This window comes from Brachyhypopomus gauderio, chromosome 18, assembly GCF_052324685.1.
Source record: "Brachyhypopomus gauderio isolate BG-103 chromosome 18, BGAUD_0.2, whole genome shotgun sequence".
Taxonomy (NCBI): Eukaryota; Metazoa; Chordata; class Actinopteri; order Gymnotiformes; family Hypopomidae; genus Brachyhypopomus; species Brachyhypopomus gauderio.
Genome location: NC_135228.1, coordinates 16,545,608 through 16,558,354, shown reverse-complemented (window position 1 = coordinate 16,558,354; position 12,747 = coordinate 16,545,608). Strand labels below are relative to the sequence as shown.

Genomic DNA, 12,747 nt, shown 5'->3' with positions numbered 1-12,747 from the left:
GAGTGTGTACGCACCGCCTGCGGGAGGGAAAAGAAAGAAAGAATTCACACGAACGTCGTCTAAATGTACCTGCGTGTATCACGCAAGTTCATTGGCTGATTGTCCAGGTTTTTGCAACCCAATCACTGCCAAAAGTATACACAATTCTTAATAAAATTATAAAATAAAATAATGTGGTTTTGTCATTATTTAAAAGAAGTCGCGTTTTAATCTACTTTAGTCTATAATATTTATTTTGTTTAATTCAACTATATTTCTATATGGTTACAGTTACTTCTAATTATCTAATTTTTACGTTCAATAACTCTCTCTCTAACCTGGGTTACACCAGCAGCTACGGTCTCGGGGCTACACTGCTACAAGGGGACCCAGGTGAGCTCAGACCAGTTGCATTCTGTTCACGTACGCTCACGGAAACGGAAAAAAGGTATTCCCAAATAGAGAAGGAATGTCTGGCAGGTGTGTGGGCCTGCGAGCGGTTTGGGCGCTATTTGAGGGGCATGGATAGCTTTCTGCTGCAGACTGACCACAAACCATTGGTGCCCTTGATAAATTCCTATGACCTGGATCAGGTACCACCCAGATGTCAGCGATTGCTTATGAGGCTAATGGCCTTTAATGTGACAGCAGTTCATGTGCCTGGCAAACAATTGATCATCGCGGACATTTTATCTAGAAATCCTCTGGAAGAAGTAAATCGGTCTGACACTGAGAAAGAAGTCACTGCACATGTGTTAGCAGTCACCAGATCCAAACCTGTATCGGAACGGAGGTTGGACAGCATCAAAAACGCAACCATGGTGGACACGGTGCTGCAAAAGGTACTCACACACATTAGATGTGGTTGGCCTGACAAAATGACTAAACTCCCTCATTTACTTCAACCATATCATGCAGTACGGGCAAATCTCTCTGAACTACATGGCATCATCCTGTATCAAGACAAGCTAGTGATCCCAGCATTCCAACGTGAAGAAATGCTGCAGCAAATTCACGAAGGTCATCAGGGACCAAGAGTCTTTAGATGTCTGTCAGCAGAGGCAGGCGGCGTTTCTGGACAACGGAGACCACAGTCACGCAGCACTGGCCACAATAAGTGCCACGATTATGTGGCAGATGCCACAAGGTGCCATTTCTGGGTGGCACAGTGGTCACTTTCGTGCTGCTTACATGCTACTTACACGCCAAACAGGGACCGCACTCTTACAGGAAACTTTGCAGAAAGATGCGCCTCCCAATGACGTCTGATATGTTTTGTGATTGGCCAGATGCAGTTCGATTAGCTCTGAGTTTGTTTGCTCATCCTACGTATCCCGGATGAACCGCATTTCAACCTGAACCTGAATTTCGACCCGAACCTGAATTTCGACCTGAACCTGAATTACGACCCGAACCTGAATTTCAACCCAAACCTGGAATTACGACCCGAACCTGAATTTTGACCCGAACCTGAATTGCGACCCGAACCTGAATTGCGACCCGAACCTGAATTTTGACCTGAACCTGAATTTTAACTCGAATTTTTGCATACCTGCGAGGATTTTACAGACTGTTTTTTCAAGTAATAATGATTTCAGGTTCAGGTTCTGGTGACACTAAAATAGCTCCATAATTCTCCTCTCTCGACTGGCGCTCTTGACAGTGTATCTGCTGTCCACAAACACTTTCGAGACACGTGAGATATGGAGTATGAATAGAGCATTAGACGCATTCTGAAGCATTGGATCCGGGGAGGTAGAGCATCCAATGGTTGCGACCCCAGCAGACTCAGGAGAGGCTTATGGTCCGTCTCCAGCTGGAAATGTTTCCCAATCAGGAAATTGTGAAATCTCTCGCATGCCCAAGTCAGTTCCAATGCCACCTTCTCTACTTGCGCGTATCTCTGCTCTGTTGGTGTGAGAGATTGCAACATATAGGCTATTGGCCTTCATTCCTCCCCCCATTTTTGGAGTAGCACTCCACCCAACCCGTATGATGATGTGTCCACTGAGACTTTGCTGTCCCTATTCGGATCATACATGGCCAGCACAGGCGGTGACTTCAATGCATCTTTTAGATCCTGGAAGGCTCTTGCCTGGTCAATGCCCCATAGCCAGCAGGTGTTTTTTAACAGGAGATCACGCAGAGGTTTGTCTCTCTCTGCCAGCTGCAGGATAAACTTTCCCAGTTGGTTTACCATTCCAAGAAAGGATCTCAATTCACTGTCTTTGGCTCCTGCATCCTTTTCACCGCCTCCGTCTTGCTTGGGTCTGGGCGGATGCCACTGGCAGAGACCACATGACCTAGAAAGATCACCTCTGACTTTGACAGGTTACATTTATCAACGTAATGCCTGCCTTCTGAATTTTCTCCAGTGTGTCATGCATCATGCTCCTCCTGTGTACGACCCCACACCAGCATGTCATCCATATGGCAAACTACACCCTCAAGTCCCTCTGTCACCTCAGTTACCATTCTGTTCTGGAAGTGTTCTGGAGCAGATGCTATACCAAAGGGTAATCTCTTGAAGAAATAGCGGCCATAAGGTGTGATGAAGGTTGTCAGTTTCACTGAATCGTTTGTCAGGGGAATTTGCCAAAACCCCATGTTTGCATCCAGCTTACTAAAGATTCTGGCTCCAGCCAGCATCCCCAGTGTTTCCTGCACTGATGGCAAGATGAATTTCTCATGACTCACTGACTCGTTCAGTTTAGTGAGGTCAACACATATGCGCACAGCACCGGTTTTCTTAGGGACTACCACGATGCCAGAGCACCAGTCTGTAGGCTCCTCAATTCTGCAGATCACCCGAGGCCCTCCATCCGGTACAATTCATTCTTGACTTTGTTCATCAGTGGCAGTGGGATCCTCCTCGGTGTTTTAAGTGAGAATGGTTGAGCCAAGTCCACTGCATAGTGTTGGGTAGGTGTTCTTTAATGTTTCCACTGTGAGGCTGTCTAGATGTGTAACAAGCCCCAGCCTACAGCTCACTGATCTTCCCAGCAAGGCAGTGTGCAGATGACGAACAATGTACATGTCCTCCATCACCTCTTTCTCACCTCTCCTCAGCAACAGCCTGGCGACGTCCACAAAATCCAGTGGACTCCTCCCTGGTCCCAATAGTGGCTTTGTAGCTTTGTGGAGCATAGGCGGACTTCCCTTATGTAGTTTTTGAAACACTGCCTGTGGCAAGGCTGTGACATCAGCACCAGTGTCAATTTTAAATGTCACGCTGCTATCCTGGATGTTGATGTTAACCATCCAAGGATCACCAGCCGAGGAAGATAGCGTCCTCCTCTTCCCCTTCTATTTCATGCACCGATTTTGGTGCCCTGCACACACGGCTGTAATGCCCCTTTCTGCCACATGCATGACATTTTACATCATTTGCAGGACAATCACGTTTTGGGTGTGATTGAGAACTGCCACATTTATGACACTGTGACTGTGAAGATTTTCTTTTGCTATCTTGGGCATTGTGTGGCTTGTTAGCACGCTGAGGTTTGTTCATAGCAGGCTTGCTAGGTTTGAGAATTCAGACTCCACTGACTTAATATCCCCTGCCTGTGCTCTGATCACTTGAAGTTTTTTTTTTTTTACCAAGGAGAAAGTGAGACAGTGATGTCACTGCCTAATATAAAATGTTGAACACACACCTGAAATGCTCACAACTCCAGTACCTTTAACTTTTGTAACTCATAATGGACGAAGCAACACATGACTGCATTATCTTGGATATACAAAAAATCATCTTTACTTTTTAAGAGTTTTTCACACTCTTAGCAAATTTCTGCATGTTTTTAGTACATTTCTGTTTATTACCTTGATTCTGCTTGCAGTTTGGCCTCACCAGATTCCTGTAGAAATAGTACTAGGTTGTTTTGTTTTGTTGCTGTAATCAGTCAATGGCAGGTACTAACAAAAGCTCTGTGAATGATTTGATATATGATCAAATGGCCAAATTGAATTCAAATGAGGCAGGTGTGTCTAAATCTATGGTTGCAACATTACTGATCATGTTTTGTACATATGTAAACTGCATCATGTTCTATACTCTGATGTATAAGCGTATTTTTAAAGAGACTCCACGCTATATTCTCTTTGCCCACATGCTTTTAAATGACTCTGTCCACCTACTGCTCACCAGTTTCTTGTTTCTCATGGCCCAGACCATCCTTAAACTGGCAAAGGCTGCTTGTTCCTTCATCATCTTTCTAACCACTACAACATTTCGTAATGCACCGTTAAACCTGGCTTTGATGTCACTAGAGCGGTACGTAGCAATTTGCTTCCCTCTGAGACACATTGAAATAGCCACTCAGAAAAGGACTTACCTTGCCATTGGTTTTATCTGGTGCATTGGCAGCATTAACATTTTGGTTGATGTCCTCTTTGCAGCAGTGATGGACCCTAACTTTTTCACTATACAGATAAATTGCATTCGAGAGCAGATATTCATGCAGCCATGGCAACTTGATGTATACAATGGATTCAATGTGTTTTATTTTGTGTCAGTCACAGTGATCATCATGTTTACTTACATCAGCATTTTGATCACAGCCAGGTCTGTTTCTTCCAACAAAGACTCTGCTAAGAAATCCCACAGGACTGTGTTGCTGCATTTCATTCAGTTGGGCTTGTGTCTAACCTCTTTTTTGCATGGAACCATCGAGCGAGCTCTTTATGTAATGACTGTAAGTGATGTTTTTCTCTATACACACCTGCGCTATCTGAACTTCCTGTTCGTGCTGGTTCTGCCTCGTTTCCTCAGCCCACTGATCTACGGGCTGAGAGATGATGGTGTGCGGCCCTTGTTCACGTACTACTTCTGCTATGGTGCTAGAAAATTCAAACCAAAAATCAACGTACCCTGAATTACTACTGCTGTTTGTTGTTCAGTAAAGCTATATGGATATTTTATGTATATTGCCTTCATTTCAGAAGACCCAGAAGGCCCTTTTCGGTTGACATACTATTTTTGCTACCACTCAAGAAAATTTTGACTATTCAAACTTGCCATTTTGTATTATGCAAAATATTATTTTTTTTTTTTAGTGATGAAGATTACTCTAGTTATTAGGAATCTAATTTGTTGTGCTTGTTTCAGTGCAAATTAAATTGTTAGGCTTTGTCAAATAAGTTATAAGCTGCTATTAGCAAGTCAGCAGACATATATATTACCATGAATGATCAGTCACATTTTACATTGAAAACAACTGCAAACAATCAAGAGATCTACCAGACTACTATGTCTACGTAACAGTTGTTGTTCACACTTATGTGAAAAACCTGCAACTGATGTAAAGCTGATGAAAGAGGGCTTGTCTAGTTGTCCATGAACACAAATGATGAACAGTAATGCAGCAGTGGTTCAAACGTCCTTTTTTATTTTCCATGGACAATTATTTTCCATTTATTTTCAAGATGGAAAATTAAAAAGGACACAACATGGCAGGGTAACGCTATTTCAGCAATATGTACGGAATTTCAGGAGACACAAAAAAACAGTAGAACTATTCGTCCTGTAAAAAAAAATATGATCATATCTGTCACGGTGAGGGGGCCGGGTCTCAATCAATCAATCAATCAAAGTTTATTTTTATAGCGCTTTTAACAACTCAAGTTGTCGCAAAGCAGCTTTACAGGATTTACAAGGTTAACAATACTCCACCAGAGTCTCCATGGTCTCCACCAGAGGGCGCGCATCCCGGCCAGCAGCCGATCCCAGCACACACCCCCGCGCACGCAACCACTCCCACAGTCGCAATCACCATCATACTGAGCACCTGTTTCTTGTTTACTTTGCTCTTCTTAAGCCCGCAGGTCGTCTGGTCCAGTGCTGCACATTGCCGCTACATGAGTGTCTCTGGTCTCTGCGTGTCAGTCACTGCGTTCCCTACCTGCGTGCGCGCTACGAGCTTTGCTTTGCATCACTTGAAGTGAGCTTTGCCTTGCATCTCTTGCAGCGTGTGCGTTAAGAGCTTTACTGTTTGGTTGCCATGGACAATAAACATCCTTCTGTTCAACCCCTGTCTCCGGCTGCCTCTGTCCCGACGCCTCCGGCGTCACAATATCAAATAAATGTATTTATTTGTTAACAGCCAATATGTACAAACTTTGTTGTTGCAATGTTTCCTCAGGAAGCACTTATTATCTTATTATTATTATTACCTCCCCTTCCCAGATCAATATTGCATTGTATATTTGTATATTGTGTATTTCGTGTATTTATTGTACAACATTAAACTAAACCATAGGTCACTTGTCCGGAATGGCACCTGATCTTCCCACTAACCATCCTCACCTGTCGCTTGTAACCACACCCCCTCTGAGCTATTCACATACACCCAGGGGTGGAAAGTAACTAATTACATTTACTCACATTACTGTAATTGAGTACTTTTTATGAGTAATTTGTAATTTTCTGAGTAGTTATTGAAATATGTAATTTTTACTTTTACTTGAGTACATTTTGACCCAAGTAGTTTTACTTTACTACATTTGAATGCCCTCACATTACTGAGTAAAAAAATATTGATGGTGAAAAATTAAATGCGGGCAGAAATTTTAACTTCTGAGTCCCAGAACTGAAGGCCAATTGCATGGCCTTGCCTTGCGTGTGCCCTTTCCATTGTCTCATAATCAGGTCATAATGTTGCGCACTTTTTTTTCCAAAAGGATGAGATTATTCTATCTTTAAATCTTCTATCTATCAGGTTCTGTGGGATCCTGTGGACATTTTATTGTGAAAAGTGGAATCCTGTGAGCACTGTATTTTGAATAGTTGGATCCTGTGAGCATTTTAAATAGTGGAATCCTGTACACATTTTGTTTTATTTTGAGATGTGGGATCCTGTGGTCATTTTATATTTTATTTTGAGTTGTGGCAACCTGTGGGCATTTTATTGTGAATAGTGGGATCCGGTGGGCACTGTATTTTGAATAGTTGGATCCTGTGAGCACTTATTTTTAAATTGTGGGATCTTATGAGCATTTTTTAATTTTTGATGTGGGATCCTGTGGGCATTTTATTGTGAGTAGTGGAATCCTGTTGCATTTTAGTTTGATTTGTGGCATCTTGTGGGCACTTAATTTTGTGTGCATTTTGTTTTTTGAATAATTTGTTATTTAAATTTCTTTATTCTTATCATAGTGTTGTCCGTTGGACAATATGACTGAAAATTGTTTGCACTTTATGGTACAGGTTGTGACTGTCCTCGTGCTGTGAGGAAGTATGTTCCTGAGCCCAGCTGATGTTTTTGCAAGTGTGGATGTGCACTTAAATACACTTTGAAATTGATTAAAACAACTTGTGCTGAATTTGGTTCATGATTCATCCATGCATTAAATAACTGAAAGTAACTAAGTAACTTTTACTCAAATTACATTTTAAATGAAGTCATTTTGTACTTTTACTCGAGTAAATTTTGAGATGGGTAATTTTACTTTTACTCTGAGTAGATTTTAGGCAAAGTAATGATACTTTTACTCAATTACAATTTTTCAGTACTCTTTCCACCTCTGCATACACCCCCCCAGTGCACTTCCTGGTTACGAAATATTGCTGACTCATGTTGCATACCGAGCGTTACACTTACCTGTCTGATTCCCCATGTACTGACCTTTGTTTACTCCCCAGACATAATCTCCTGCGTAGCTCCTTGGTACTTCTCAGATTCTGCTTCTCTGTTTTGACCTCGGACCGGCCTGACTATCGAAAGAACTGCACGCTTGTGCGTATGTGTACACCGACTGCCTGTGTGCCGATTGCCTTGTACGTGTTCTGTTTAATAAAGAGCATTGTGCTTTTGCACTTGGATCCCTCTCTGTCTCATCACTGCGTAACATCACTGGATAATACTAGAGACACCATCAACCGCAACCAAATTCCTTGTGTGTGCAACATACTTGGCCAAATACACCTGATTCTGATTCTGAACAATAGCCATTATGAATCAATGAACTGCTAAGAAGAATTTACACCAGAGACATTGGCACATTAATGATGATGTTACAATTTCCAGTGAAATTTTCATGGTATGGTCTTGAAATGTTTAAACCTTCATGTAGAGAAAAATGAATATGCTCTATTAAAATTTACTGCATGTTCACACTGGAAACACATGCAATGAAATCAAACCTATAGAACCTGACAAATGTGTGCAAAGTAGCCCAGCTAGGTGCAACATAGATAAGAAATGGCAATGCCCCTGATCAAAGGGGCCCTATGCCCATGAAGGAACAATTAAGGTGAGGAAAACTGAAACAAGGGGCAGAACAAAAACAAAACAAAACAACAAACACGTGGCTAGGTGTCACTGTTGGAACTGTTACACCAGGTGATGGGCAATGATGCCAGGGGATAAAAGAATGCCGTCAACTGCCAGTAACCTATAGTGAGGTCCAGAGTTTAAAGCAATCATGCTTCTCCCTGCAAACTGATTAGCTTGTCTACTCAGGCCAAGAGGTACCAGTCAGAAAATTCATTCAGTTTACAAAAGTCATTACAAAATCTTCATGAACCATTTGGTTTAGGTACTAAGACAATTGAGCTGGACCATGAGACGCTTGACAGTTCAATAAAGCTCAACTTGAGAATGTTTTCCCACTTCCTTCTCATCAACACAGCAGTGGGCTTCTGGGACACAGTATGACCCCTGCCAAATGATTACCCCATACAGAGGACCTAATATCATGGTGATATCTGAATACTGGTCAATGCTTATTGGCCAGTGTTTGATGTTGATATTCAGAGAGGTCTTCGCCATATTGAACTAGTCATTCTAGCAGGAGACTCTATGTTGCCACTGTCATTGTTTACCTTGTTGAAAGTCCACCAGAACTACAATGAACTTGTGGCCTCAGTTGGACTTCTGCATTGGGCCCATGATGTCCATGCATATATGCTTGAAGGTGGAGTCTACATTGGAATATGGATCAACGGAGGCAGTGAAGGTTTCTTTGGAAAGCACTGTCATCTTTTACTTTTTTTTTATTTTCTTGTTTCAGATCGAGGGACACAAGAACCACAATAACATTATTGTTATTAATTTGTTATTTTAATGTCTGGAAGATGAACGTATCAAAAGGAGAATAAATGTTATAGAGGTACAGTGGTGTTCCACTCAGGGCTTACTGTGATTAGTTTGTTGTGCTATGGAAAAATGTGAGCAGTGACACATCATTTAAAAGAACAGGTGCTCATACTGACTATTTTGACAGAATGAGAAAGGTGCTTGATCCTTGTAGTATTTTGACCAAAGCATGTCATACACATTTAATAAAGACCCTAAGGAACTGTGTTCATTTTTGTTAAGAAGGTATAATAGGACCAATTTAATTTAAAATTTAAATCATTCTATCCGGGATACAAGTCATACATATATTGAAAAACTTGGATGGTAAACCCAAATGAACCACCTGATGATCTCTAAGATGGACCAACAACAGAAAACGAGTCTATATGAAGTTTCTGTGGATGTGCATAGGAGCATATTTCAGATAAAGTGGTTGGAGAGTATAACTTTAGTAGCAAAGCACTTTGTAAGTCGTTCTGGATAAGAGCGTCTGCTAAATGCCGTAAATGTAGTATGTTTTGGATTTTGTATTCCAGTTTTCTGAGGTTTCTGATGTTTGATTAAATGTCATAATTGTGTTTATTCATTTGTAATAATGAACATTCCTGCATATTGCATCATAACCTGTAGTAGTTGCATCATTACCTCCCACAGGTATGTGAACAGGTGTGCATCCGGTTGCCACCCAGAGCCATGTCACTGTGTCTGACTCTGGAGTCCAACGTCATGTAATGCCATTTAAAATGCCATATAAAAATAAGAATGTCGTTGTTTGTGGCTGGTCTCAAAAAAAGAGAGAAAAGGACATCTTGTGCTGAACATTACAGATCCATGCATACGGATTATTTGTCTATTCAATATGCATTTTATTTTATGTCTGTTCAATAGGCCCTAAGTGCTGGTAATTTGCAGTGGCAGTTATATCTCTATATATTATTATATTGTTATAGTTTATATGCTTTACATATTTATAGAACTTATGGCAATAATTAATGAGACCACTGCTGAGGTTTTGTTTATCCATCAACAAATATTTCTTGTTGCACTGAATGAGGGACCAGTAACAAAGCTCATTTTTGCAATATTAACGTCCCTGTTGTTTGTGTATCTGAATGGTGTCATGCTCTGTGCCTTATGGAGTAAACCCTTTCTAAAAGAGACTCCACGCTACATCCTCTTTGCTCACATGCTTCTCAATGACTCAATTCAGCTTGTTTTCACTTCTATGCTGTATATCTTCAGCTTGTGTATGTACAGGTTAGCCACAGTTGCCTGTGCTTTTATCGTTTTTGTTTCCGGTACAACGTTCCGTAACACGCCGTTAAATCTAGCTGTCATGTCGATGGAGCGCTACATGGCCATATGTTTTCCTCTCAGACACACTGAATTTGTAACTCAGAAGAGGACTTTTCTTGCTATCGCGTTTGTTTGGTTCACCGCCTCCTGCAACTTCATTGTTGACTTCCTTATTGCGGCTATACTGGACCCTAACTTTTTAACCTTGCACATTTTCTGCACACGAGAGAGACTTTTCATAAAGCCATGGCAAGCAGACGTGTTACAAGGCTTTAACGCATTTTTTTTCGTCTCTGTGACACTGATCATCGTTTTCACTTACATCAGCATCATGATCACGGCTAGGTCTGTGTCTACAAACAAGAAAGACTCTGCTAGGAAAGCCCATCGGACTGTGCTGCTGCATCTCATACAGCTGGGCCTGTGTCTCATCACATTTCTCTACAGCATAATAGAGCGTGCGGCTGCCATGGCCGGCAGCGACACTCTCTTCCTGGACCTGCGCTATCTGAACTACCTGTTCGTCCTGATCCTGCCTCGCTGTCTCAGCCCACTAATCTACGGGCTCAGAGACAATGCGGTACGACCCTTGTTCATATACAGATTCTGTTGCCACTCAAAAAAGTTCCAGACCAATGTATATGCGCAATGAAAATATTTGATTTCATATGGCGTCGTGTTTTGTCAACTTGTAGTGGATAACATGCTAAATAACAAAGACTTAGCCTTTCTTTCAAATATTTTCGCACACTACCATCTGTGTTGGGGCAGTCATCTAGGGCAGTCATGGCCTGGTGGTTAGGGAACTGGTCTTGAGACTGGAGGGTCGTGGGTTCGATTCCCAGACCTGAGACCATGGCTGAGGTGCCCCTGAGCAAGGCCCTTAAACCTCAATTGCTCACTTGTATAAAAATGAGATAAAAATGTAAGTCGCTCTGGATAAGGGCATCTGCCAAATGCCATAAATGTAAATGTGTTGTTTGTGAAGCAACCTGGGACACAATAAATAGATACTCATAAAGGATTTGTTCATCCTATATTAACAGCTGCAGTGAAAGAACTTAAGCTATTTTCCTGCAACTACTGTCATAACATAGTACCGAAGACCAACCTTTTAGACAGTAGTACTGGAATACTGAAATTATTTTATTTTAAAACATGTCCTGAAGGAGTGTGTCCATGCATGTCCAAGAAGCCATGCAGTAGACAAGATTTCAACAGTATTGAGAGCTCAGTGACTATATTCAAGATCCCCATTCCCAATTTGACTACATTTACATTAGGCAACATCGGTTTCATTCCAAAACCACCTAACCCCTGTACACCAACAAACAACTGCTTCAGAGGACAATTGTGCAAAACAATTCTAAGAAATACTTTATTCTATTTTCTCCCTGAAATGCACAACAGGAATAATAAGCAAACAGTGGATCAAACATTTTTATTTCATTTTCCTGAAAATCAACAAGCAACACATAGATCACAACGTAATGCAATCAACCTAACTTCAACAACCAACAAGCAAGGCATTAGAGGAGCTGCTGTAACCTGTCCATGCTGGACGGACTACGTAAACCCCGACTACGCCACCTAGGAGGAAGAGAGCCCTAGGAATTCTTAATAAAATGTTTGCGTTTCACCCACAGGTCTCAGATCAGGTGGTGAGCAATCAAACCACTAATGGATATATTTCAAATATTTATTACAATATAAAAGGAAACACACTGGAACTGCCCTCACAATAGATGCCGCCAGACAACCTACCAAAAGTAAAACCCACCAAAGTAAAACCCACACAGCAAACTAAAACAACCAAAGAGTACACAAACACGTTGCCACTAAAATATAATCACCACAAATCACACACGGAGTCTACCGGCAACCACCGGAGGGGACGGTCCACACAACACAATAAATGATTAAAAATAATAAAATAATAAAAATCCAGGGGAGGAGGCGACGAGGACTCCACCACCAATCCAGTTGGTCTCGCGTCACTGTTTCGGTCACGTTGCGCTCAAAGAACAGGAGAACGGGAGCAGTACTCGATCGCAAAGCCACAGCCCACAAGAGCTGTGGAAGCAGTAAATCTCTAATCACGGCTTTTCAACTCACAGCAACTATACTCACACTTTGCCCGGGAGCAAGCAACGCCTACTCCCAGTGAAGCGGTACACAGCGCAGGTAGAACTCACTCCGGCAGTCTCAGCCAGCTGCATAACCAACGGACTCCTCGCTCAGGCGATGTCACTATGGCGTATACTGATGCCCGCTGTCTGCCGTTTCACAGTCAAACCGACGTGTCCTAGTAATGACTCTTGTCGCAGTTTTTCAGTTAAAAACCACGGACAAAACTGCTTCCATGTCCTTTAAAAAGCACGTGCCCTCCATTTAT

General features: G+C 41.9%; 2 protein-coding genes across 2 annotated transcripts; both read left to right on the top strand.

Moving 5' to 3' along the window:
* Nucleotides 1-3,884: 3,884 nt before the first annotated feature.
* On the top strand, nucleotides 3,885-4,853 carry LOC143481514 (odorant receptor 131-2-like). Its single transcript, XM_076979553.1, has one exon. The coding sequence runs from the start codon at nucleotides 3,885-3,887 to the stop codon at nucleotides 4,851-4,853; it is 969 nt and encodes a 322-aa protein (XP_076835668.1).
* A 5,182-nt stretch (nucleotides 4,854-10,035) lies between these two features.
* On the top strand, nucleotides 10,036-11,004 carry LOC143482064 (odorant receptor 131-2-like). The gene has a single exon (XM_076980321.1). The coding sequence runs from the start codon at nucleotides 10,036-10,038 to the stop codon at nucleotides 11,002-11,004; it is 969 nt and encodes a 322-aa protein (XP_076836436.1).
* The last annotated feature ends 1,743 nt before the right edge of the window (nucleotides 11,005-12,747 follow it).

Excerpts from the sequence above, each read along its gene's own strand:
- LOC143481514 (XM_076979553.1), top strand. The coding sequence starts at position 3,885 with ATGGCAGGTACTAACAAAAGCTCTGTGAATGATTTGATATATGATCAA.
- LOC143482064 (XM_076980321.1), top strand. The coding sequence starts at position 10,036 with ATGGCAATAATTAATGAGACCACTGCTGAGGTTTTGTTTATCCATCAA.